Source organism: Gymnoscopelus braueri (assembly GCF_963280865.1).
Source record: "Gymnoscopelus braueri genome assembly, chromosome: 7".
Lineage (NCBI taxonomy): Eukaryota > Metazoa > Chordata > Actinopteri > Myctophiformes > Myctophidae > Gymnoscopelus > Gymnoscopelus braueri.
This window is the reverse complement of record NC_137608.1, coordinates 38492986-38520590: the sequence shown is the minus strand read 5'-3', so window position 1 is coordinate 38520590 and position 27605 is coordinate 38492986. Positions and strand designations below refer to the sequence as shown.

General features: G+C 41.1%; 1 protein-coding gene across 3 annotated transcripts in view; it reads right to left on the bottom strand.

Moving 5' to 3' along the window:
• dock5 (dedicator of cytokinesis 5) overlaps window positions 1-27027 on the bottom strand; it is a 45852-nt gene extending 18825 nt beyond the window's left edge. For all 3 annotated transcript variants that reach the window (XM_080432228.1, XM_080432229.1, XM_080432230.1), the window contains exons 1-26: window positions 26879-27027; window positions 16002-16085; window positions 15692-15732; window positions 15480-15535; window positions 15107-15203; window positions 14805-14953; window positions 14560-14695; window positions 14290-14447; window positions 14030-14111; window positions 12466-12595; window positions 10946-11018; window positions 7875-8017; window positions 7596-7721; window positions 7196-7320; window positions 6865-6963; window positions 6472-6544; window positions 6236-6339; window positions 5797-5977; window positions 4433-4530; window positions 4251-4340; window positions 3928-4028; window positions 3663-3797; window positions 3460-3571; window positions 3192-3262; window positions 1390-1496; window positions 1088-1224 (exon numbers count right to left, since the gene is read on the bottom strand). In XM_080432228.1, coding sequence (XP_080288354.1) covers window positions 1088-1224; window positions 1390-1496; window positions 3192-3262; window positions 3460-3571; window positions 3663-3797; window positions 3928-4028; window positions 4251-4340; window positions 4433-4530; window positions 5797-5977; window positions 6236-6339; window positions 6472-6544; window positions 6865-6963; window positions 7196-7320; window positions 7596-7721; window positions 7875-8017; window positions 10946-11018; window positions 12466-12595; window positions 14030-14111; window positions 14290-14447; window positions 14560-14695; window positions 14805-14953; window positions 15107-15203; window positions 15480-15535; window positions 15692-15732; window positions 16002-16085; window positions 26879-26921 — 2751 coding nt within the window. In that variant the 5' untranslated portion in view covers window positions 26922-27027. The remainder of the gene's footprint in view (window positions 1-1087; window positions 1225-1389; window positions 1497-3191; window positions 3263-3459; window positions 3572-3662; window positions 3798-3927; window positions 4029-4250; window positions 4341-4432; window positions 4531-5796; window positions 5978-6235; window positions 6340-6471; window positions 6545-6864; window positions 6964-7195; window positions 7321-7595; window positions 7722-7874; window positions 8018-10945; window positions 11019-12465; window positions 12596-14029; window positions 14112-14289; window positions 14448-14559; window positions 14696-14804; window positions 14954-15106; window positions 15204-15479; window positions 15536-15691; window positions 15733-16001; window positions 16086-26878) is intronic.
• Window positions 27028-27605: the final 578 nt, after the last annotated feature.

The following is a 27605-nucleotide window of genomic DNA, read 5'->3' as shown; positions in this document are numbered from 1 at the left end:
ATTAATTTCAAAAATAATGCGAGCATAATTTACTAAACGCATATCATGACGATTTAAAAAATACTTTAAACTAGCGATTGAAAACATAAAGTGTTTATGAAAAGATTTACTAAGGTAATAAAATCAAGTGTAAAGTTTGACTTTATTGAGATTATAATGTACTAGACCATACCCGGTGAAGGGCGCAGACGAAAGTAGTTGCAAACTTGGGGTTATTGCACGTCCTGTAGCGCGGTCCCCCCGCGGCACCCCCCGCGGTCACCCCTCCCCACGGGCAACCCCCCACCCCCCCCCCCCCACGGGCAACCCCCCACACACCCCCCCGTCGCGGAACCCCCCGGGTCCCGTCGCAAACACACACACACACGCAACGTTTAGCGCGAGTCGTCTCGTGCGCGCACACGCACACACAGAGCCAGCGTGTGCGCGCCTGCGCACACACACACACACACACACGGGCAACAGTGTGTCGCGGCTGGATTGGATGCGACGCATGCGCAGTTTGATCGGGCACAGACGAAGACACGACCCAAGACAGACACGACCCAAGACCCAAGACAGACAGACAGACAGAGGTTACTCAAATTATAGGAGGATTGCAAACGGTAGAAGGTGAAATAGCGACATCTGCTGGGACAGCAGGCTGAATGAGAACCCGGAAGTGAGCTTCAATTCCAGCGAAGAGGGTTTGCCCCTTGGTTTTGACACAGTAGTTTTACAAATATTAGTAATTTGTATATACCAATTTATTTTGTGAAATGAACAGCTTTATTATGTACAGTACATATTTCATAGATAGTAATACTATGTATTGAAAATGTATCAATTTAATCATTTCTGTGGACTTACAACACTAACAAACTAACAAACAAACACACAAACACTGTTTTATTTGATGGCCTTCCTTCCCTGGCATTTGGCCTTTCCTGACCTAAATAAATGTACACCACCAAAGGCCAGGTGGCCGTGCCCATAAAATGATGAAATTCGTAATACAAATATGGTAGGTGTGCGTGTGCGTGTGTGTGTGCGTGTGTGTGTGTGTGTGTGTGAGACTCACACGTGGTAGTTAAGTCAAATATCTCACCACGTCTTTGCGATCCAAGATGTCCAACACAGTGCTGAGTAGCTGGACACAGGCCTCGTGGTCGGGCTTGTTGGAGTGGTCATCCAGCTGCCCACTCAGCTGGTCGGTGACAAGTGGTAAGAGAACATCTCGACAGTCTACGAGGGTAAAGCAGAGAAATGTGCCATCATGGAGCTGTATATAGCAGGCTGGAGAAACTTGTAATTTAATCTAGCCATGTATTTTTTTGTTTTTTTTACAATTTCCTGTATATTTCAAGAGAAATGTCATTCGTCTCAAAACATGTTTGAGCCTGCTCCTACCTGGCTGTTTGAAAAGGTCACTTTCTACCATTTTACACATGCAGCCCAGCTTCTGCCGCACAAGCTGAGAGTCGGGAATACTCTCAATGAACTTGGTCAGAAGGACGCTAGAGAAAAAGACCAGAGTTATGGTAAAGCAGTGGAAATGCTTTCATATTAGTAGCAGTTACGAGTCATACATTATGGCTGGCAGAGAATTAGTTTAAGTTGATATGTATTGCATTGTTCGTTTTGAATTTTAAAAAGCTGCATCTCCAACTGGCTGATTTAATGCAGCACGTTGTATTTTGAAAGTGCATGTGGGGTCGGTTGATTTATCACAGCAGGTACTATATTTGTCATTGATGATGATGAACAGACACCGTACATGAGTCATTTTACAGCAGACAATATAAATTAAGGCTTTCTATTCCGTAACTCCAGTTCTCAGATAACAAGAGTGAGGTGTCTCACTATGGGGAATGCTCTCTGCATTTTCTCCAGCCAGTATTGGCACCTTTAAAAGGGCCTGGTGCCCTTATTCAAAATAAGTACATCTCTTCCTCGCTTTATGCTTTTCAGCTCTGCATTTTGCAATGTCACGCATTCCATGCTATGAGCTTGCGGGCTTGCTCTGCTATTTCTTTCAGCCTCATGTGTTCCCAGTTGGGGAAACTTGGCCAGAAGGAATAAAGAGGGCATCTTCTTCATCCTTCAAGAGATGCTTCGATACACCCTTGAATTAGAGTCGATATTCTCAACAGCCTCCAGGATATCTGCCTCGCTAGCCACAGCTGTTGCCAGTATACGACAATGGGAGAACGGTGTATAGTGGCTCAGACCAGCTAGGCAGCCTCCCTCATTATCAGGTCATTGCTTGACACGGTAGCCTGGCATGTTAGCCTCCAACGGAGGCTCTTTGAGGTAAAACAGGCGCAGTGTTCAACATGAGCACAGAGAGGCCAGTGCTGCCTGGGCATGTTGCAGCCCCAGGCATGAAACCCACGCTGTATGAGTGTCCATCCCAGAGATTTCGCAACGACAAGAGCACAGTATGGGGTAGGGATGGGCAATATTATCGATATCACGATATATCGCGATATTTTATTTCGCGATACTGTATCGATACTCCAGTATCAATATCGCGATAAAAAAACAAAAAAACAAAAAACATTTATTTATTTTTTTGCTTTTTCAGATACAGGCTTTATGAAAAACATTCAAAGAACCTATTACATATCTGCAGCTACTCAATATGTAGTGTATATATAAACAATATGTAGTTGCGATATATGTATATATCGCAATATATCGCAATATATCGCAATAGATCACAATATATCGCAATATATCGCAATATATCGCAATATATCCCAATATCGTGATACGACCCAAGTATCGTGATGCGATGAAGTCCTTTTACCATAAGCACTTTCTCTATTGTCATGCTTGCATTATTTTGAGTTACTTGTGGTCAGAAATGTACTCGCATAGCATTTACTGAGTTAACCCTAATGTAGTTCAACTCGGTTCATTTTCGTTCAACTGGACTTAATTGAGTGGTCGGCTGTTTGGCCAGTAGCCGGTCCTTAAGGAAAGCATTGCTATTAGCCAGACACAAAGTGGATCCCTATGTTTGGGAAACATCAATAAACGAGCTTCTGAGGATGACACAGAGAGCATTCCCCATAGCGTGACATTGAAACAAATGTTTGAAAGTGAGCACATACTTTGCTGTAGAAGAGTAAACATTGTAATTTGCATTGAGCCGTGACAGCCAATTATCATAATTTTCCATTTTTGAAAAACCTAGAGGGAGTTACCTGAGCTCAATGGGATCAAAGACACTCTGGATGTCATTAATGATGCTTGGTAGGTATTTCAATATTGCCCCCTAAAAAGACAATCAACAGTTCCCATGAGGACATGAAACAAAGTGTAAAATATTGCTGGCATCAATTTTGTCAAACATCTACATATATTTTCTGATAAAACACAGCCAGGAATTGAACAAAAAAGCTTTTTGGCCTTATATAGAATACCAATTTACTGTGTTTAAAGTGAAATAAACTAAACTTCTACAAGACCTACCTTTATCTTCACTCCCTCATCTAGTGGTCTGTCCATAAGTGTGTTGAAGGAGAGGAAGAGTGTGCGAATAGAGTTGAAGAATGCATCACCGTCCTCACTGTGCCCATAGAACCTAAGAAAGCACAAGGTCAGACATTACAGTATGTAAGTCTTGAGTTATCCAGGGAGTTATTTTTATGTTTATACAGCAATGGTCCAGATACCTTAGGTACAGAACCCGGGACTGTACAATGAACCTGAACAGGTACTTGAGGGCCTTGAGTGCTGCATAGAGTCTCTCTGTAAGGGCAGGCTCCTCAGCATGGCCAACATAGTAGTTCAGTACCTTGGTCAGCTTCCTGAGAAAGAAGAGACATCAAGGTATGCCGGTAATTGTGTGTGGGTGGAGGAGATGGACAAACATAAGAAGTGATAAAAATATAACAGCATGTGGGGGTGTGTGCCACAGCAGAATGATAGAGCACTCACATGTAGGCCAAAGTGGCGCTGAAGTGCTTGTTAATGTACGTTTCGAGGACCGGATTAAAGTGCTGGAACTTGATGTCGCCAATCAGTGTGATTATGAACACCTGTTAAAAAAATAGAACGACATGTCAGAATCTTACCCGAGGTATGTCTTGAAATGATAAATGAATGAACCACAGCAACATAAGAGTGGAACACAGGAACAGGCAAGAGTAAGTCAACAACAAATAAATAAAAATAAATGAAATGAAATGAATACTATTCTATCAATACTATTAAGTAAGATATCAAGTAAGTCTGGTCAGATGAGTCGGTGAGAAACTCACCAATGCGTTGAACACCAGTTTATCAAAAGTCTCTTTTTCCGAGGTCTCCATCATGATGTTGAAAAGCGCATCTAGAGTGTCCTGAAGAAACTGAGCATAAAATACACGGGCATTTTAAACCTTCTATAAAACAAACATAAAGTTACATATTTGCTGTGCAATCTGCAAAGCAGACGTTTCACCTTGACAATCTCTGCTCCCTCAACCTCCATTAGGCGCAGAAGATTCTGCTCCAAGTTCTCAGGGTTAGATCTCCAGTTTAACAGGCCAAGTAGGTCCACTGGAAAGCATCAACACATCAGGAAAGATGGGTGTTAATACATCTCCTCATTAAACTCTAATTTACTGCATGAGAATCAAGGTTCGGGGATGCAGCTCATTAAAACCTAATCAGATCTGCATCAATCAACATTAACACATCAGCAAATTATTAATAACATCGATAAGCAAAGTGAATTTCAAGCCAATCTTGGAAGGGAGAGGGGGGTCCAGCTATCAATCCTAGAACATGCTGCGTTGCATTAACAACATGAACCCTAGCATCCCTTTTCTGTGGCAAACATTCTGTGAAAATACAGCTTGCAACGCAGAGAGCTAGGGTGGAAAAGGAGAGGGCATATGCCTAGTATACAGTAGACCCCTGGGGGTCTATGCTCAACAAAGGAATGTGTGACTAAAGCTGCTGCTTTAATTAATGAATGAATAGACGGTATATTTTTCCACAAGAGGGCGCTCTAACGCAGCTTAGGAATGATCCTCGACACTGATAGAAGGACACTGATAGAAGGAATGGACGGATGTGACGTCATCCCAAAAAACATCTTACGTCCATTCCTATATTAGGATTTGTAGAAAAACACTTCTAGCTCGGATTCTTTTTTTTGGGGGGTGAAAACGAGCCATTTTCGACGGGCGATAGCAACAAAATGGCAGATTGCGGTAGAAATGTTTTTGTTCCAGTGGATAGAAGAGACCCTCCCCCACCCCCCAGACACTTGTTGTTTACATCCACGTGCACGTCGTGGCTTCTGCGGCTCTCCAAAGATCGTCAAAACAGGTAAAAAACGCTGGCACCAGCGGATGAAGCGGATGCATAGTACCTGGCAGTGCACACACTCCCATTCATACCATAGGTCAATGCCAGTCATCTATTCTACATAATAATCAGCAACATTAATAAAAAGAATACCATAATAACACTAAGGTGAAACGCTGCTGCTGTGTGATCTGCAACAAGTTATTCCAGGTCTCTCCACACACACACACACACACACACACACACACACACACACACACACACACACACACACACACACACACACACACACACACACACACACACACACACACACACACACACACACACACACACACACACACACACACACACACAGCAGGAAAAAAGGAGATATTAACTTGCGAGTCGCGACCCATAAAAACTGGTACGTGGCCCAAAGATGGGTCCCGACCCATTGTTTGGGAACCAGTGCCATAGACGCACTGATGCTCCGAGTTCAGAAAGCATAGAAATGGGACCCTATGTTACCATTCTGAGTGAGTTTGGTGGAGACGGTGAGTGTGGAGATCTGGAAGCTGTCTTTAGTCACAGGAATCACTCCCGAGTGGTGATACGTCTTCCCCGACTGTCTCTCTCTCTCCGCCACCTCAGCCCAGGTCCCTGGCAGGGTGAGATACGCCTTTGCATCCTCTGCCTTTTTCACGTCAACCTGAGAAAAAGTCATAAAACAGGAAATTAATCTTGAAACCTACATTGATCGCTGGAGATCTAATTTGATATTTATTGATCGAGCGGGAGATTCATGCATAATCCATGTACACACTGTCAGCTAGTCAAACGCGCCATTATGTGTGCAGAACTGTACTGTATATAAAGCCAATAAACTATCTACCGTCTATTTTAAAGAGCCCCATTAAAATGTATTCAGTACACAAATATAATTAGATAATCTTGCAGGCATAACTACCTTGTAGACGATGAGCTCATGCCTGCCATCTCTCAGTGTGGTCCCATCTCCCTTCATGAGACGGACAAAGGCCATCCCAAAGGGCTTCTCAGATTTGTCCCTGGCTAAAGGGAATACAGGAACATAAGAGGGGAACACACACACCAACAGGTTTCTGTTATAGCTAAGCACCCCTTTAACCATGCTACAAGCATTATACTGTGCTGATAAATCTCTCGGATAAATAGGAAACTCACAGTCCTGGGATGATCGGTGCCGAAACATCACCCTCAGGTGACAGCGGCAGACATCCTCGATGGGTATTGTCACCTTGCAGGGGTAGGAAAGTAAGTGGGATTGAGAAAAACATGGATGACATAATGTTTTTTTGTTTTTTATTATGAGAAGCACGTTCTGTGCCAATAACTTCCCCAGACGATTATTACATTATTCTCAGCCAAATCCATTTGGGGAAGTAATTGGTGAGCTTGAGACATTCTGTGGGGTGTTGCTTGTACAGTATGAAAACAAACACACACACACACACACACACACACACACACACACACACACACACACACACACACACACACACACACACACACACACACACACACACACACACAAGTCAGTCCTGGACATTGGCTTACCTTCACTGTTTCATTCCAACATGGCTGCTTCACCTGGTAGTAAATGACAGACTTGTACTCTGAGATCCCATCATACCCAGCCCCAGGAAATATTGCTTTCTACAAGAGAAGGGAAGGAGAACACATTTACACAATATTAAGAATGCCAACAAAGCACAACAAATCCAGCTTTATATCACAGTATCACAGGAAGTGTGACCTACCAAAGTACTGTCGGACAGTATGTCACATAAAGATAGTTGAAAGAACAAATATACATGCTGATCAAATAAAGAGCAGCCTATACAGTACAGCGTTTCACTGTCCATCAACAGAGGCGCTGGCATCTCACCTCCATAGGATTGCCTTCGTCGTCATGCACACTCACTATGACCTCAACATTTTTGGGTGTCTTCTTTTTTCCACGGTCAAACTCTCCTTGCAGCAAAGTCACATAGATATCATTCCTCACAATTCCTGAAGAAGGAGAAACAGACACTTATGGCTATGGTTATTTATAAAAATGCGTTGCAGTGCAATGCGTTGTGAGCTCTGCTATTATGTAGATCTGCTATTTTCGTTGTACGACACCAGTGCACAACCAAGTATAACTCAGGCTTTAGGTGGGCATGCAGAGGGGTTTTCTTTCAAGGTTACGAGAGTACCCTTAAGATTTATGAACCCATATTTATATACACACACAACTACAATGCACATTTCCCTTGTCTCTAAAGCAACAAAGATGCACACACCTGGGAGGATGATTTCAGGGAATCCCATCTTTCTGACGATGGCCGTGGTGCGATCCACGAAGTGAGGGTAGTCCTTCCTGACCTGGACAAGATCACCAGGGAGGAGTTTCAAGGTCACAAACAGCCCTGTCAGGGACACATAACAAAATTCAATGAGCCAGAAACAGGAAGGATGTATACTATATGCAGCCTCATGTACAACCATTTATCAACCCCAAACAAGCGAGGCCTTCTGTATTCAGAGGGGACACGGTGACTGTGAGAGCGGCTGTCCTTTACCCTGGCCTTTGTGATTGACCTCCCGAGTGGCAATCACTTTGTTGAAGACAGCAGCAAGAGGCTCGTTCTCTCCAATGACTCGAGATGGGATGAGCGGAGACATGATGAGCTGCCTCTGACGGATGTAGGTTTCCATAGCGATCCTGGGAGAGGATGGAACGAGAGAGAGAGAAATCAGCTGTCAACTTGCCTGACGGGTGACAAACAAATGAACGGTTACAGCTGCATTTGCGAGGCAACTGCTGGGAAATCTAGGTCTCCTGACAAGCTGTGACATTGCTCCCCCGGCCCAACACTGTTTTTGCTTTAAGTAAGGACTGTAGAACCTTGTTTCCACCGCCACCGTGGGAGAGGACCGTGTCTGGAGAAGTCAAATGTTGGGAGAGCTTATAAACTCAGAAGTGCTGTGCATACTTGCTCAAAATACAAAGTGTGGTAGAGTGCGCCGATAGCTGACCGGATGAGTGTGTCGACTACATAATCACAACTCCCCTGGTTCGACTGCTGGCAGACCTGGGCTTCATGTCGTTCCCCCCTATCAACCCTCAGCTTACGCTCTCTCTACACTGCCCTATCAAAATAAGTGTAGACATTTTTAATCACACAATTTTATATAATCTATACAAATAGATTTGTGGTTGGTTTACATTTTACATTGAAATGAAGTAGGATTGGGCTCCTCTGATGCAGCCTGACAGCAAGTCGTGGGTTCGATTCCCGAACCCAACGGACCATTGCTGCGTGTGCCTCTCCCCGACTCTTTCCTCGTTTCCTGTCATTACACTACTCCTGTACTATCAATAAAAGGCAGAAAATACCCCAAATATCTTAACAAATAAGTTAAAAGGATGTAGTATTAACTCATTGACTGCCAGAGTTAAAACCTCGTTCATAGCAGCCCTTGCCAGCGATTTTCGTGTTTTTTTGTTTCGTTATTTTGTTATTTAATTCACATCTAGAAAGTCTACCTTGACACTTGAATCGTTTTGATCGTTCCACCACCAGAGAGCAGCACATACCAAGCTTGATCGCCTCTCGATCACACTCGCCCCCTCCCAGACCCACTCACACAGTGAAACACATGAACCGGAAGTGAAATGACTCAGATTCTGTTATCGGCGAAAATTACTTTGTGATGCACAACGGGGATGACTGTTCGTCACCCAGACCATAGATTATAGGAGGGGAGGTCTCCGATCGCTTTTCATAGCGTGTGAAAAACCGTTTGTTTCCCTATTATGGTCGAAAATGACTGGGGGGGAAAATGTAAAACCGAAAACGGAACCCAAGTCATGGAACCGGATGCAGTGGTGGTTGAAGTAAGTGGAACCCGAAACTTAGCCTGATTCATAACAGAATAGCGTGATCAGAGCATAAAGATCAATAAAGACGTTAGATCGCATTAATGCGATCCTGGCGGCCAAGCGCGCTATTTATTAGATCGCGTTAATGCGATAATGGCGGCCAATGAGTTAAAGGACAAGTCCGGACTAAAATAACATATATCCATTTTTTTCTACTTATATTGATCCCAAATTACTGGTCATGGGGTCTATTAGTAGAATTGCCCCTGTTGTCCAGTTTCCCCAGAAGCCCCCATAGCATAGGGTGGCCTGGAGCCCATAAGCATATTGCTACTTACACTACTTGTTAACTCTCTCAGTGCGAAGCCCCGAGTTATCCCGAGTTTTTTCTGAATGCCCTCAGTGCCAGAACGAAAAATCCTGAGTTTATGTTCAGAAACCAAGATATCATTATCTGAAGATTTGCAGGTCCATCCACTCTTTGTTTAACTTATAACTGAAAAAGGCTGTATCTCGCTTCCTAAGCACTTTTTTTTTACTTTGAAAAAAAAAAAAATTGCTGGCAGTTTAGAGAACATATTTTTTTATTTCATTGGCACTGAGAGAGTTAAGGTCAAAAGTGTTTTATTTTTTTCATGAATCTGTTATTAGTTGACATTACACACGCATCCATGCCTTGGTTGTCACACACGAGCCGCCACAGTCTCGTAAATCCTGTTTTGGGGTGAGCGTTCAGCACAACTGCCAATCAAAGTGACTGTATTGGCCAATCACAGCGCGTCTTTTCCGGAACTTGGTAAAACACATAACAGCTGTATATATACGCCATTGGTCTGTTTAGCAGACTACGGCGATTGGTGTTTTTCTTCCACTTTGCCTATTTCATCATACTGCCTGCTTAAATTCCCTCTTCACAGCTTTGTTATTGTTTAAAATATGAAAGTTGATTTCACTTCTTCATAATGTAATATATCTGAAGCTGCAGCATATCAGCTAACAAGTACAGGACAATTAACATAAATTTGGCACCAAACAAAATATGAGATCTGGAAGTTTGATGAGGTTGCCTGTGTTGCCTCATCTCGGTTCTTCTGAACTGATTATAGAAGAAAAAGGATACTCCTACCAACTGTCAATTATTGTATAACAGAAATTATATGCCCCTGGCCAGGACATTTTGACTGTGCATGTTGACTAGAATGAATTGCTGCAAAATTATTGTATTCATATTTTTCAATCACTTCATGATTTCAGATGATTTGTAAAAACGATGTCAGAAAATCTGAAAATATACTTTCAAATGATCAAAACTGAATTAATGCATGGTTTATGATGGTAATTGCAAGTGGTAATGAAAATGAAAATGGGTGATTACATCTTTAACATCTTTAACTTTTTTGTTTAGTTTTTTCTTAAAGCAAACTTTAGATGTCATGACTCAATAAAAAATATTTTGGGGCATTTTCAAGCTTGTTGTCCTGTGATAAAATATGCCGCACCTCCCCACCCCCTGATGAACAAGCAGCTGGTAGGAGGGCAGATGGCTTTGAAGCTTGCACAACTGCTATATACTATAGTATTCTTGAAATAAGATATAAGCAACTTGCAAAGCATATTTAAAACCCCATAAACAGTACAGCCATATAGAGCTCAGATCATTGGGTCCTTTGTTTTCTTCCTATACAGTACACGCACCACTCATCGGAAAGTAATGTTCCTGATGTTAACATAATCATGAGCAGTCCATGACAATATTGAAGGACTCACTGCTGAAATGGGATGAAATGCTGCTTGTCCTCATCATCCGTTTTCCCATGGGCGATATCTGTTATGTCCATCACTGTTAGGGAAAAACAATAATACATTTGGAGCATCAGCTTTTGTCAGTTGATGGCTGTCAAGGATGAGCTAATTTGCCTGCTCCAATACAATTCACATGTTAGGTACTACTGCTATTGCTGCAACTACTATTGCTGCAAATGATTTGACTTTGACCACTTAATGGATAATAAACATAAAATACATGTATTGTCACACCATTATCAAAAGGATAAAACGCAAAAAAGCCAGCGGCTTATTTCCATCGCGGTCCTTTCATATTTATGTGCAAGTTATGTAGTGATGCAAGATGTGATATGTGTGTGCACACAAGTCTACACACCCAATGGTGCAAAAAGTGTCCTTGTGCATGTCAGTCAAAGCACCCATAGGTGCAAGAAAATGTCCTGTGTGGGTGTGCCTTCCACACTGGAGGGAATGATGGGGGTATGATGGAATATTTTATAAATTAGTTTTTCCAACAGCAACTTTAGAGACTGTAATTTCTGTTCCCCTGGGGATACCCAAATCAGATTTTTGATCTCACTCACCTGTTGCCTAGCACCAGAGGGTGCATACAGACGAAAAACAGACAGCAAGTACAATAACAATAAGATAGACTGAAAGACCCAGATCCTCTGCTGCAATGGATAATGCCAGCCAGGATTTTTTCTGGCATATTTCTTTCCTGGCTAAGAATAATGGGAGTTGCTTATTTCTTACAGGCCCCGGTCTCAGTTCATTTAAAGGGACAGCAAAGGAAATTATTTTCTCATCTAGCCCATTAATCTTCCACCCCCAAATATAAAGAAGGGCTGCTAGACTCATTTCCACTGACTCTGTTGCCAAAGCAGAGTTAAGGCATTTTATGCATCAGAAAATTAAGCAGGTGTGCCAATTTTATCCAGCACACTGATTCTTTGTCTTTTTGTAGGGTATAATTTCAACCATCCATGTGAGCAAGAGCAATAATATAAAAAGCATAGACGTCGCAGCCACTTCTGTTTGGGTTGGTCGGTCAGTCTGTCTGAGAGCTTGTCACAGCTGCTTGTTTATTTTGTGCTTTATAAACATGACATACAAAAGAAAAATCACATCATGTCCATCTTGAGAGTCAGTCACATGGGAACGGCGTGGCTCCAATGTGGTTCTCATACTTCATGAGGTAAGCCTATGATGTCTGTCGTCTATGACATTCATGTATGTATGACTCCAAATTTGATCAAGGTTTCAGCCTGATTCCAGAGACCACTGCAGTCTTCCAATATAAAAAAGTATTTTTTTAAAGTATAAAACATATGTGAAAACAAATTAGTGGATGTACCACTGTATATACAGATATTTACACAAGATATTTGGCACCGATTGGTCCAGCGGTTTGAGAAATTATCTCCGGACGCAGACAGACCCGACCCTCTTATAGAAGGCTAGACTCCAGCAGAACCATGTTGTAGAAAAAAAAATCTTACCAGCAACACCAAATGGTCTTCTTAGGCCTCCAGTGTGTTTTTTGCCCTCTTTGAGCTCCATGCAGCCCACTCTGATGATCTGACACACTAGGAACAGGCGCTGTCTGATGAGGTCACTGCTGCTCAGGTCCTGAATAAAGCGAGCAACCACAGATGTGGTGATTTGGAGACCCACAGCACATTCAAGGATAAAATGCAAGGTATTCAACCAACAGGTGCTTATACGTACAGTATTCAATCATTATTATGCTTTCAGGCAGTGTGACCAGTGTTGGGGGTTACTGTAACAGAATACTTTTTTGGGTAACGGAGTAACCTAACACGTTAGTTTTGCAATTAGAGTACTCGGTTACTTAGTTAACTTTTCCAAAATAATGGCGGTACTTCGTTACATTTAAGACCTATATTTCCGTGTTCTTTCTGTTGCAACTTGCCACAAAGAAAAAGGAAAATCCATCCGACGCATTTGCGCTGTTTCCTGATAAATGGACAAGCTCGTCTCTGTCAACGGAGACTTTTGCGGATGTTGCAGGATAATCAGTGACTGGGCCAGCAGTCTGTGGTGATTGCACAATCATTCTATTCAATGGGTGACCACTTTTGGTGTGACACACGGCTGACGGTATTACTGGTCTTGTTTTTATTACATTCATTTGCCGCACCTGTGCGACATGGCAGAGATTGAGAGAAGACAGAAAGGTTGCCCTTTAGTACGGTCGTGGAAGTATTCACACTATTTTTTAATTTATTGGTGATAGGAGGAGAACGTCAATGCAAATTAGCCATGGTGAAGCCCAGCACAGCTCCACAACACTGGTGGTCACTCCGGTAGGCTGCACTCTTGATTTTATGTTTACCAAACTTCCTTGGAGAGGGGTTTTAATCGTCGGTAACGCAAAAATAATGTAACAAGTTAATTTTCTCAGAAGGTAATCCTGTAACATAACGGAATACTTTTAAATGGCAATAATCCTGTAACGTAACAAGTTACTTTTAAAAGTAACGTTACCCAACTCTGACATATAGTTTAGTTGCAGCTGTAGAGAGAAGCGGCACCCTGGGACCCCAGAAGTGCTTTGGACCAGTGTACCATGAGATTACCGGTATATTGAAAATTATGAGATGTATGAAAAAAGCTGGCAAATGTATCGCTTCACAAATTGGTTTATGTTTTAACAGGTTTTGGGTATTAGTAAAAGTCTTGACCTATGAACCATTTATAGATCAATTCAAATAAACAATTTGATCATTTTTGTCTAAATGAATTTGGTTTAACAGCAATCACATTTTATGATCGACTATTTCCAGGTAGTAAATGTGGGGGTTTATCCATTTATCATTCTTGAGGAGTAATTGGATGTGCCCTGCATACAAAGAGCAGAAAGAAGCATATTGATTCAAAGATGTGCCATGAATCTAAGAATTTCAGTGACAAAATGTAATAACAATTGCCACAATCAGGAGCAAATTGCCTTGTCATGCAATGGATTTCTGGCTGTCCAGCTTATGTATTGTAGCAGATAAGTGCAGACATACTACAGTCAGGAGCGTGAGATTTAGTTACCGTGAATAGCGCAGGCAGATTGTTGAGTTTCTCAATTTCTTTAGGCATGCCCATGCTGTCCCAGCGTACCAGGAAGTTCTCACTGCATGAATTGCAATCACAAGCACAGTTAGGTATCTGCTTCTCTAATACATGTTTTAACCTTAAGAAGAGGAAATGCAACATGTTGTGAATAGAAATTGAAGAATAAATGACAAATTAAACTTGTAATCTAAATATGAAACTAAAGCCAACTAAAACTGTAATGGACACAACCTGACCTGATGAACTCAGACTGGTCAGGGTCATAGAGAGACATGAGCAGCTCTGCATCCTCTCCGATGTTGCACACAAAGTTCTTCAAGTTCATCAGAAGACTGTAGGTGTGCACAGTACTAAAGAGGGACTGACGCCTCGACTCCAGGTTCTGCAGTCGTGTCTGCAAAAGACCAAAGACACACAGGTGTATGGGTATAAATGTTCACGTGCATACACAGACCAATGTGATGGGAGTGAAGTGACCAGACGTTATCACTGAAAAACAATCATGCCTTCTCCTCTTGTATCCTGTCATCAATACTGCGGGATGCGATCTCATGGGCCCGGAACAGACTGACTGTGCTGGTGCTGTCTTGATCCATTGTGTTCCCCGATTCATCTCGTACAACCAGGTCCAGCCCCAGAATCCTGAGCATCAAAACACAGGTTTATCCAGAGCACCGTGAATCATGTTATTCATTTACGTCAGAATGCATTTCGATGCAGCACAAGAAGAAAGCAGTGAGCTGCTTCATACCTGTTTCCATAATCAATCTTTGCGGTGACTTTCTTCTTAAGCTCTACAAGGTCATCCTTGGGGAGTGTGCCTGACACTATCTGAGATCGATACTCAATGAGACTATAGGCCATCTGCTGAACACTCCTGAACAGCGTAGTCTTGTTGGCCTGTCAGATAAACGGGCCACATGCTATGCATTAACAAACCAACATCACAGAGAAGAGCCTGGGTATCAAAGTAGAAAACATCAAGGGTGTGCATATGATGAAAGTAGCAGAGAATTTGGGGTGGGTGGGGAAATAGAGGTAATCTGCACATACCACATAGAGTTTGTGCCATATCTGTGCCCATTCCCTCAGGGTGGCCCCCAGCTCCTGCACCAGGGGTAAATCTGCCGGGATAATTATTTCCTGCTGGCTACCAGCCAGAAAGAGAATAATACGATATTGGAAAAGTGGTCCATCATTCACAAATCACGTCATATCATTTGGATAGACTCTGGCCACATTTCTATACATGATAAATAGTTGATCGTTTTCCCTGCTAAAAGCCAACAAAAGCATTACTGAGGCCTTGCTGATTATAATTACAAGCGCAGCATAATGTTATTGCCAAAGTGACGAGGTGTAGCGGAGCAAACGCAAAGTGGATTATCATCACAGTGTCGTGTTATTTAGTGATTGGTGAGCTCACCCGATTCCCTCAACTCTCGCGTCTTTCAGGTGGATGTAGGAACCTGGGAAAATACCCTGAGGACAGATGGAAGGTACAGTATTTAGTAAAAAAAATAAAAATAATAACACTGCTCATTTTGTTATGAGACCACTTGCACAGTGAAATCCTCTGTGTTAATTTGGTTAAATTAACACTTTGATAACACTTTGTTACACTGATAATGGCCATACCTTCTGCGATTTGTCCCGTAGTGTGTAGCCTCTGAACCACCCTGAGGAGAAATGAATGATAGGTTGGCAGCGATATATTAACATAACAGCAACAGGGAAGGGGTAAATGAGAGAGAAGCAGCCACACAGGTAGCCGTTGGGAGAATTATCTCTTGGATGGCAAATAAAAAACAAATGTTATGTTATGCTTAATAGATTCATCACACTGCTGGTTGGTTCGCCGTCTTTCATTTCAGTTTCCTGAGTCAGTTCGCTGGTGTAAGGAACGAAGGGATATGTTGGGGCCTGTTAACGGCACATGCTTGCTCACCTTCAAATGTCTCAAGTATGTGCACCGTGTCTCCCACTTGTAGACACAGCTCCTGCTGGCCTCTGGGATCATAATTGTAGATTGCTATGGGAGAAAGATAGCATGAATGTCTCATCATGTAAACAACATACGATGACAATACTATAGTGACAAGATTACTAACAAAGAAAAGGCCTTGGATGACAGATTTGATAGACATGTTTTGTTCAAGCAAATGAACCAATGAATGGCTTTAATGAATTTAGAATTCCTACACTCAAGAGTTAAGAGAGGTGGGGATTTGCTTGTGCCCATAGCAATTAGGCCAAATTGCTTCATTTGTGCATGAGATGATGCAGCGTCTTCTGACTGTACTTTGTATTTTGCATGCTGAGTTCTCCCACAAATAATATATCAAAGCTATCGACTCCCTGTCTGGTCTTATAATCAACCAGTGTTTTTATGCCTCCGCTGGCGAAAGCCGTAGCCCAAGGCATTATGTTTTCAGGTTGTGCGTCTGCCCCAGCCTCGTGAACGTGATATATCAGGAGCGCTTTCAGGGACTCTCTTCAAATTTTGCAGAAACATCCACTTGGACTCGAGGATAAACTTATATGCAGCGAGCCGTGCACTACATATATTATATACCCGTTATCAGAGTACTTTGCGGCCCGTCTGAAGCCATGTGGAACTCCATATTTGGTTATTGTATTGATAAAATAGGCTCTCTCACTCCTTCTCTCCATAATATGCAGTATTTCATTTCTAGTATATTGGGGGGGGGGGGGGGGGGGCAGGAAAGGCAGTTGCACCCATGTGGTATGCGGCCTAACCACTTGCCTATCAGGATGCCACTAGGTATTTCCAGTTTCTGTATGTTGTGGTGATTTCTTATACGTTTTTACTTTTTATAGTAAACCCTGTTTGAAAATGAAATCTTGCTTACAGCCCAATAATGCTGGAAAATAATTAAGACTGTGTTGTGATCCCTTTTGAATAAGTAGTGAAGATAGAAAAAGATGGGCCTAGTGAGTACTCTAGTGTAGAAGAGTACAGCATAAACCTTGGTTCAGATGATCAGACTTTGAATTGAAAAATAAATATATATATAATAAATCACCCTGCATTTGCAATTGTAAAGGCCCTTGAGTCTGACATCAGTTGATTTATGCCTTTGTTTTATTCTACTTAATTAGCAGCAGGTTCTGTGTGCAGGCCTGCGTGAGTCAAGCTTGAAGTTTCTACGTTTTTCTTTTAATGACTGCCGATTGGAATTACTGATGCCCTGAGGCTGTGCCTCTGCAGTATAGCGAATGGACACTGTTGGAGCTGGTAGTTTCCAAGCCTGTTACAACATAAACAAAAACAGAAGTACAGCTTCAAGAACAGCTGACATCATATCCTTTTTTTTTTTTTTTTGTATTTGATATCAGCCTCTGGTCAGTGATTAAACTCAACAGATGAAAAGAGGGTGATCCCCAAGACCTGCCCTCCTCTACACTTGCCCTCAGTTTACAAACTTAAGAGAATTCCTGGAGGCAGCTCTGGCTTGGCTTTTCTAAGTTTCCAAAGGACATGTGTGGGAGGAATCATGCAGGATCACATAATATGTCTACTGCTCAGCCTCACACCCTCCTCCAAGTCCTGCAACCTCTTTCTGCCTGTTCAGTGTGCTGGCATAGGCCTATGCATGCACAACATGCATATCGTCGCAGTCGGCTGGAAACCTTGTATGTCCAAAACTGTTACTTTTCAGGAAAAAGGAGAAAAGAACCTGTGTTTCAATGGATCCAGTTAGTTACAAGATCTTGTTAATACTTTTCATCGGTTCAATATTTATAAAACCCACAGACACGCACAACTTATATATAGTGAAAATAGCAGATCTACAAGCTCACGACGCGTTGTGAGCTCGTAGATTAGCTATGTTGGCTTTGGCTATATTTGCTTTGCTTTGCGTGACACGCTTGTACGACAAAGTCGTCATTAAGTTATGAAAAAATTAAATTTTGAAATATGGAGAGATACAAGATTTCTGCCCGACAGCGACGATATACATAAGCACTCATGTACACATAGTACAGTACATATTTGCAATGTGCACGTGTGCTCTCACACACACACACGCACACACACACACACACACGGCATTGCAACACGAGAAACCTTTTGCAAACAACACTGTAGCTCAGTTCTTTGTCATTACAGAGACTAGAGACACATACTCATAGCAAGATACAGCAACTACCGGTATGAGCAGGAGCTGTGCCCTGACTTGCATGGTGATAATCCTTGTTGCCAGAGGCTAGGGCTTTCAAAGCACGCTTCAACTGGCTCAGCTCATCACACCTCTCAGTCTGAATACCAAAACGCCACAAATAATGAATGTGACCACTACTCTGTCCCCATCATTTATCCCCCATTGATGCCATGTCTTGCCTTCTTAAACTCACACGAATGAATAGACAAACAATCGTAGCCTAAAATTCTCATTCTCAATTCTCAACTAAAATGTCTTAAAACATTAGTAAAAATGGTTTTAGTTGGGGACTTATAATTCATAATTTGTGTCTATGTTGAACCCTAGCATCCCTATTCTGGAGGGAACATTCGCAGAAAATAGCTGATCTACAAGTTCTAAACGTCTTACAATGCGATGAGTTGTGAGCTTGTAGATCTGCTATTTTAGGCAAAGAGATTTGGGGAAAAAAAAGAATGAGTGGATCAAGTACAGAGCCAACTTCAAGTGGTCAAAATACACTGGGAGCACATGTCTTCTATGGGTGTTAAGCATATCCTCTGGGCTGGTTCATCTGCTGTGAGAACCCTCATGACCAAAACAACCACGTTAGCAAAGATCAGAAATCCAGATAAAAGGATTCTAGAAACGCCTCATACCAACCACCAGGTGTTGTTTTGCTTCATTTAAAGTTGTTCATGCCATTGTACCCTTATCTTGAACTGGGCAAGGAGCAGGTTCAGGCCATTAAAAATGAAAACCATAACATGATATAAACTATTTTTAATAGGAGGTTTGTGGCACACCATAACATCCCTAAAAACAACATTCACTATTTTCATTTTTAAAACTCTCTTATGATGCCTCACACAAAGCTCACTAGAAAAGCTAAGAAAAGCTTACTAGAGAAATGGCATCTGCCTCTCTGGTCATGCTTAGAGTGACAATGGTCCATTCACCAACTTGACAGAGTGTCCAGGCCAGGCAACAGCAGGGCGATATGCCAGTCTATCCATTCAAGCATGTTGTGATGCCCCACTGTCTCCACTAAGGACAACAGTCACTCACTGGACTCCAGCAGCACAGCTCAGTGGTGCAACAGAAAATCTATGACACACCATTTCCAACATTAACTTGTTGAACGCCAGAGAAACGTTAGGCCCAGGGCCTTTCTTATAGGAATCCAATAAAACTTTTCTCCTAGCAGGTCCAAGTGCAGCGTCATCATTAAATGTTGGTCAGAGTCAGAGTCAGCAGGATTTAGAATGTGCTATCACTGAACTGAACTGGATGAATAATATCTGGTGGTCAGACATGGACACAACAGAAAACCAGGATGGGAACATTGCACATAACACCCTGCGCCTGTATAGAACACAAAAGTCTAGAGATAATCCACAGTTTTTTTTTTTTTCTCTCTTTTTGAGTGGGGTAACCAGTCCCACATTTAGCTGGTAAAAAGGGGCGTTTCTTCGCAAAAAAGGGCGTTTCACCTTTTATTTACCCGGCAAAAAGGGGGCATTTCTTCAAGATGTGGGCATTTAATTTTTTTGATGATGATTGGTTCCCATGCTCTGGAGGGGCGGTCAGAGATTTCGATACGGCAGGCAGAGCTGAACAGGATAATAACAACAGCAACGATATCATGATATGTGGGAAGACCGTCTGCAGGCCTTCAAAAACTTTGTATATCTCAGGTATGTGTGAATATCTCATGTACGTGTACTTGCATAGCTTTAGCATATAGACATGAGCAAGTGATGCAATGCTAGTGTGCTACCACATAATCTGGTCCACAGTGGCCGGAGCCGGCCGCCGGACACAGCGCTCCACAGAGCGGACACAGGCGGCCTGCGCTGGCCGGTGCTTGCAGATCTACGCTTTTCGGCTTAAAACGGTGATGGCGCCCAAACGGTGAGTCGTACCAGGACGGGGGACAGCTCAGCCTGGGCACGAGGCATGAAAAAACGCCTGTTACCACAGTCATAATAAATGACATTCTATGTCATTTATTCTAGTTTATTTTTTTACAAAAGACTGCATTTTAACAATGATGTAAAGATAAGCAATGATTGTATGTTTTGGCAAAAATCCTGAAATACTAATTTAAGCTTTATGCTTAAATAGCCTAAAGAACTAAACAATACCGAGTGGAGCTGTTTTCATGAGGAAAAACTATCAATTGAATGAACAGATAAAACAAAATAGTACTAGTAGGGCAACGGCAATTGCATCCATATTGCAATTATGGATGCAATTAAATAATTCTAATTATCTCATCATTTGCAGAACTATTCAAAACCTTGAACCTTGAAAACAGCAATACTAGCGCAGAGAATATAACTGCAGCATGAACATTATATACAATTTCAAAACAGATAAACGGATAGAAATGTAGTTGAGTTATTCCTTATCAACAAACTTGAAATGCTTCAAAGGAATAAAAGAGCACCCTACAAAAACATTTTCGTAATTGCAGGTCTATTAAAATTTGTTTTAGATTTTCACCTGCCAAGCAAAATTTCTTTAGATACAGACATTTCAAAACAGACAAACATTGATGGAAAGGCCTTTAACCATCAATGTACAGTACTGTCAGCCAGGGATCTCTCCAAATATCTTAGAGTGCTCTCCAGGTCATAACATCTTTAAGTTATCAATGAATCATAAAGTCAGTGAAGTCACTTCTAAAACTCAAAGCTAATGTTGAAACAATTAAGGCTAAAATAGAGACAATGTGATCTCATTTGATTGTTTTCACCTGGCCAATAGTCTTGCTGTAACATTTTATAGCATTTATATATTTTGTATCAGTTCAGCAAACCTTACAACAAGGTCAACAATGCTGTGTCTAAGTTTTATGCAACCCTCAGGCTTGGCATTAGAAAACAAACTGCTAAGATTGTGATCTATGGGGTTAGGAAAGTGGAACGATCTCACATTTATTATCATTAAGTTTGGGAAACATTTGATGCCAACTCAGGTATCTTTAAAGGTGGACTAGGCTGCTGGCAGCTCAGAAACATTCACTCTGATACTGATACTCTATTAGAGTGAGAATGGATATTGTGTTGAGACCAGCAGGAATCTGAAACCGTTTACATTAAACCAAGTTGACAACACAAGTGTACTAGCTTAAAATAAACTTCAGCAAAACCCTTTCCTTTAAGAAAAATACTACACCATTTCTAATAAAACATTAACTCACTCCATACTGTACTTCCTAGGCTTAAGGCCTTATATATCACTATGTCTACAAGGTAGAAAGCAAAGGAATTACTGTGTACAGAAGAGATAGGTCTTTGCTTTAAGTAAATTATCATCACTGAAATTATACTGTGATATAATACAAGTGCAAATCCTCTGGGTTTAATCATGTCTGAAAGCTGTATGGCTACAAAGTTATAACAATTTCATATCGGTCTTGATTGTTTCATCAGAACAACCGTAGAGAGTTAAAACACGCAATATGTAGAGTTCCTCTGTAAGTAGTGTTTCATTCAGTGTGCTCAGAAATGGTGGGGTCAAAGATCAACAGCATTATACTGCCCTACTATGAACCCACTCCTTCCAGTGTATGGGTGGATATGCTAAAGCCATGGGCAGTATTTCAGTTACATGTATTTGAAATATATTCCATTACTTTGTATTTTGTCATTTGTATTGTCCTGAAGAAATGCCCATGTAATTTGTTATAGCATACTTCTCAGAACAGTATTAAAATGTACTTGCCATTCCAGCAAGTTATGCAAAATAGTTTTGCCTGTAAAATACTGGCACTGTAGTGAAAACACAGCTAATGTTGGTCATTTCAATGGGAGAACCAGCAAGTCCACAGAACTAAATAGGAAGTCTGTGTTGCACGTCATGCATGTTCCCCCAGGAAGTTATGAGCTTCTTATGAAATGTACCCAGTTCACATCAAAAAGAGTTTGCCATCCAGCTGAGTACATTGAGCACACGCATCAGTGGCGTGAATCTAGACAGTGCAGAGGATGACTGCACCTGCAGGGGACCCGCAGGAGGGGGGTCCTGCCTATCACACCAATCGCAGTGTTCTATTTCACAACATACTGTACATTATTATTATTGTTATTATTAACCTTCACTTTCATCATTATATAAGTGGACATGTCAAAATCAAATCTTAGTGGCCCCCATCTAAGGTATTCAATATTTAGTTCTAAAAGATGTTAGAAGATTAATGGTAAGGTAATTTTCTTTGGTTAAAATAAGTGTTAAATGGCTCTATATTCTCTATACTCATTGCTATAGTGTTGAGTGTTCAGTAACAGGAGTCTCTATGTCTCTCCAGCTCTTTATTAAACAGAAAATGCATTTTCAGGTCGGGATACCAATTGTATCCCAACAGGATAGAGAACTCAGTCAGGATACAGATTAAACAAGTGAAATTGGAAATGATGACTCAAAGAAAATCGGAACTGGAACGCTATAAAAATGAAGCTGTTAAATGGGTACTCTCTCCTGATTGCCTGAAAATGTATTTACTATTTATTAAAGAGATGGAGAGACAGGGAGACCCCTGTGACTGAACAAACACTCTAGCAATATACTCTCAGAATAGTGATAGTGATTTATCCTTTTAACATAACAAAAAAAACGTTTTGTTTTAACCAAAAAATACCACTTACCCTACCATTAATTACTAAACATGACCCAGATTTTTTGAGCATGTAGCACTACAACTCATCTTGTCATTTATTGCAGAGGTCTGAAGAGAAGTGTATTTTATATATTTTGAAAATTCAAATAAATGTCTTTCAACGATACAGTTGTTTTGGCTGTGTATTTTTGTAATAACATATTTTGCCCATCCCTGACCCCGATCCAACCATGGATGGATACACATACTGCAGAACAAGTTAGCTTTAAACTTTTATTGGACATGTAAAAGTGAAGACATGTTATTCATGTATTCACTGTTTTGCTTGATTCACTGCCTTTTTGTTTTGGCCATTATTTTAATGCCATTATTTTAAATGGTTTTAATGTTATTTTTGCCTTTGCTCTTCTTTTTGCGTTATTGTTAAAGGAGCACTTCACCCCTGGAAGAAGTTTTCGGTCTTTTAATGAAGTTTAGGAGTCAAGAAACAAGATCCTGGGTTTTTTTTGTGAATAATCTGTGTTTTTAGATATCTAGTAATCTTCGCAATATTCGTGACGTTATTTGCATCATGAGAGATTGGTCTCATTCCTTTCCGCACTACATGTCTCGGCGTGTCTCAGTCAGACCATCTCAAAAGACAGCCCCAATGGGGTGTCCGTAACACTTTGTTCAACCTTCTTTCGCCACTCGGCCACTCCCATTAGCTGCGGCCAGCGGCCCTTGCAGAGTGAGGTATTACTTTACCTGAGTTATCTTCTGATAGTTGTACTTGAATGTTGACATGAAATAATAATCCTGTGTAGTGTTTCATAAGCGCAAGCTTGAAAAAAAAAATACAGCGTGGAGTAGCAGCGCTGGTAAACAAACACCGTCACGAAAGGCTAGGATCATAATACCAAGGATGTGACAGTGATGTCAATACTATGCGACACGGAAGTGAAACTGCATGAAGATACTTATATGTCCCAGTGATATGACATCACTAACGAATCCTTGGACATAATATGTAACTAGTTGAACGTTTGCGAGGACAGCCAGTGTTGCCAGATATTGTGAGAGAAATAAGCAGCCAGGTCTATGAAAACAAGCCCAAAAGAAAAATAACTATGCCAAGAGCACTTTACCTAGACATGGGATATTATATATTTGAAAATTGCTGATCTACAAGCTCACAACGCTTCGCAACCCATTGTGAGCTTGTAGATCTGCTATTTACAAAAAAATCTTGAGGGGGAAAAAGTCCAAAATGTGGATTTTTTGCAAAATATTTTTATTTGCTTTTCAAAATGTGGAATATTTTTGACACATATTTGTTAGGGGCTCCCTGCCACAAATTATAATTTCAGATGGGGGTCTGTGGAAAAATACATGAACATGTTTGAGAACCACTGGTTTAAACAGCAATCAAAACATTTGGAAACAAGCCCAAATATCAACTACATTTTAGAAAGAAGCCGCTTATAATAAGCAGACATGGCGACACTGGCATGCTGTTTGAATGTTATTGTTGGAGATCACACCCACATGGAACCTCCCCTGCCACAAGGCACCAAAGCATTCTGGGAGTTGAAGTTATAGGCAGTGATACGCTGTGGTCCCCCTGTGGTCCCCCCTGTGGTCACCCCTGGAACTTCTTCCAGGGGTGAAGTGCTCCTTTAAAGTATTATTGCTTTTCTGTAAAGCACTTCTGCTTTATTTTTATTTTTTGTTTTGCTCCGTAAAGCACTTTGAGCTGCATTCGTGTCATGAAAGGTGCTATATAAATAAAGTGTACTATTATTATTATATTGTAATGTTTCAACCAACAAACACATGACTAGCCACAGTTTATGAACGTATACAATCTTACTTCGTCCGAAGGAAAACACAAGACAAAAAGTAACAATTTCCAGTAACTGTTTAAAGCCTGGGTTCATTTACTTTTCCATTAGCTTGAGGAATACGTTACGCATATATTCTTTATCTGCTGATTCCAGTATCTTCACTTGGGCTACTGATACTTAATTTGAGCCTGTGAAGAGAATCCAGGGAAGCCATTCAGTTATATGACAGTGTCACCATTACAACTAGGTTTATTATCTCAGTTTCCATATTAACGAGGCAGAGCATGTGTATTCATTGATATGATCAGAAACCTCGTAACCTCGAGTGATGTCTTATTTATAGATATGCTCTGAGCCTTGTTATGCTAATCCCAAATTAAAACATCACACCCAGCACAGGGCCTGCTGAAGTCTAAAGTATTGAGTGTTGTGTGTTAGTGCAGTGGTTCTCAACCTGTGGGTCGGGCCCACAGGGGGGTCCCCACATGATTTTGGGGGGGGGGGGGTCCTCGGATGACAGTGAAGTGACTTTTAAGACTTTTTTAATATAGAAAAAGACCATTACTGCATCAAAAGTAATCAACAAACTATAGCCTACAATAAAAACTGGTCACACATTGGCCAAATTGTCAAATAATATAAGAAAAAGAAATAGCCGATCAATGCCTGCCGTTTTGAGCTTATATTTTCACTACATTTATCTGTGGAGTCAAACTAAATTGAATGCCTCAACTCCTACATTCCAAGTGCTTGTCAGTGTGGGGGGTCCCCAGTCTAAACATGATCATTTTGGGGTATCATGGCCTGAAAAGGTTGAGCACCACTGTGTTGTTAGTGGTACTAACTTAGACACATGGCAAGAGCATTGTTGTCTACAGTCAAACAGAATGGAGTGAATAACAGTGCTGAAGGTGGTTGGCTCTGCAAGGATTAAGACAGAAAGAATTCCTCCACATCGGCTTCTAAAAAGATCATGCTATATATAACCAAGAGGATCGAGGGTCTTTATGCCGTGGAGTTCTCTAAACCCGACTGGAATTTCTGCAAAGAAATGTGTGTTTTACCAGACTAGTGGCAACTGAATACTTCCCGTACAAAAATAAAAGCAGTAATGTGATCCAGCCATCCAGGACAGGTAGCCAGTCAAGATAAGAATTAGGGGTGTGTGCTAGGTAGGTGTGTGCCCAATTCAGGCCTTTCTTTGTGTGACCCACATGTTTGTCTTAAAGTTACACATAAAAGTAACATCAACATTTCAACTGCATTCAGTATTATCCCACATTAAGACTCAACTAGCACTGTTCACTAACGTTGGCGTCATCATAAGTTTCCCCACTTCCTGTAACACTGATTTACCTTGAGGGCGTGGAGGCATACCTGATAGTGTGCTGTGCACACACACACACACACGAGAAGGGGACACCCTACAACCACAAAGTAGCTAACATGTAGTTAAACAACCATGTTGTAATGAAACAATCTTTTAGTTGTAACGGTGAGTAACGAAAGCCAAAAATAAGTTTAACAGCCAAAGCTTCCCATGAATCAACAGCTAACTTTAAGCATTTCATAACTCGAACTGGCAAGAGCCATTGAAAGCGTCACGTCAGTGCTGTGTCCAAACGCTTCACATTGCATTCGTCGCATAAATGCAGTGGTGGAAAGTAACTGAGTACATTTACCCATGTACTGTAGGGTACTCAAGTACAATTTTTAGGTATTTTTATTTTACTGGAGTATTTCCAAATTTCCGTTATTTTACTTCTACTCCACCACAGAGGCAACGCACTGTGAGCTTGTATCTGTTATATTCAAAAGATGTTTATACAATTTGTACATTTGAAAACTTGTGAAATGGGATATTCTGCATAATGAGTACTTTCTACTTTTGGTACTAAGTAAATTTTGAATAAACGGACCTTCACTTGTAACAGAGTATTTCTACACTGTAGAATTGATACTTTTATTTAAGTAAAAACAATTGAGTACTTTTTCCACCACTGCATAATGTTTGCGGAGTTTCTTTCATCCCCAAATAGCAACACAATGACAACAAGCTGCGTCTCCAGAGGTTTCAGAGCCGCTTTCAAGTTCCACAGGACTGGGAACAGTGGGAAGAGCAAAGAGACAGCCAGTTGCAGCAGACAGAGCAAAGAAAACAAACCCACGTCGAAGTTTCAATAACATCTAGTAGTTTGTAGAAACTTACCAACGCCATATTTCTCTTTTTTAGTTGGGATCCAACGGGTCATTACGGGGAAGTAATAAAGGCGAATAAATAAAATAAATAAATAAAAAATAGCTGAACTGGGAGAGAGTGGCACACTTTTCTCGCCCCGAATTCTAGAGTTCCGCCATCATGACTTCAAAGGGGGAGGGGAGAGAGAGGGAGGGGGGCTGTGTGTGCATGGGAAGGGAATGAAGGGATTGGCGTAGAAAGGTATGACAAGTTACAGGCTAACCTCGGTGAGAACAAATTTATGAATTGAAATCAAGTACACAATTAATTATTTGTGTCATAAATAAGTAATATGTCGTGGCGATTGATTGTTTATATCCAACATTTAGCTATTTGCAATTGCAGTGGTGGAAAAAGTACTCAATGTTTTTACTTCAAGTAAAAGTAAAAGTCCAGAATTCAAAATGTACTTGAGTAAAAGTACAAAAGTATTGGTATCAAAATATACTTAAAGTACCAAAAGTAAAAGTACTCAATATGCTTTCAAAATGTCTAAAATGTATTAAAAAATCTTTTGAAAATAGCAGCTCTACAAGCTCATAATGTTTCGCACCGCCCCTAGGTATGAGCTTGTAGATCGGCTATTTTCACATTTCCAAAGGGTGTATATAGGGCTGAAGTGGTTAATGTATGTGTTTTGTAATAATAATTTAAATAAAAAAACTAACATACAATATTTGCCTCTGAGATGTAGTGA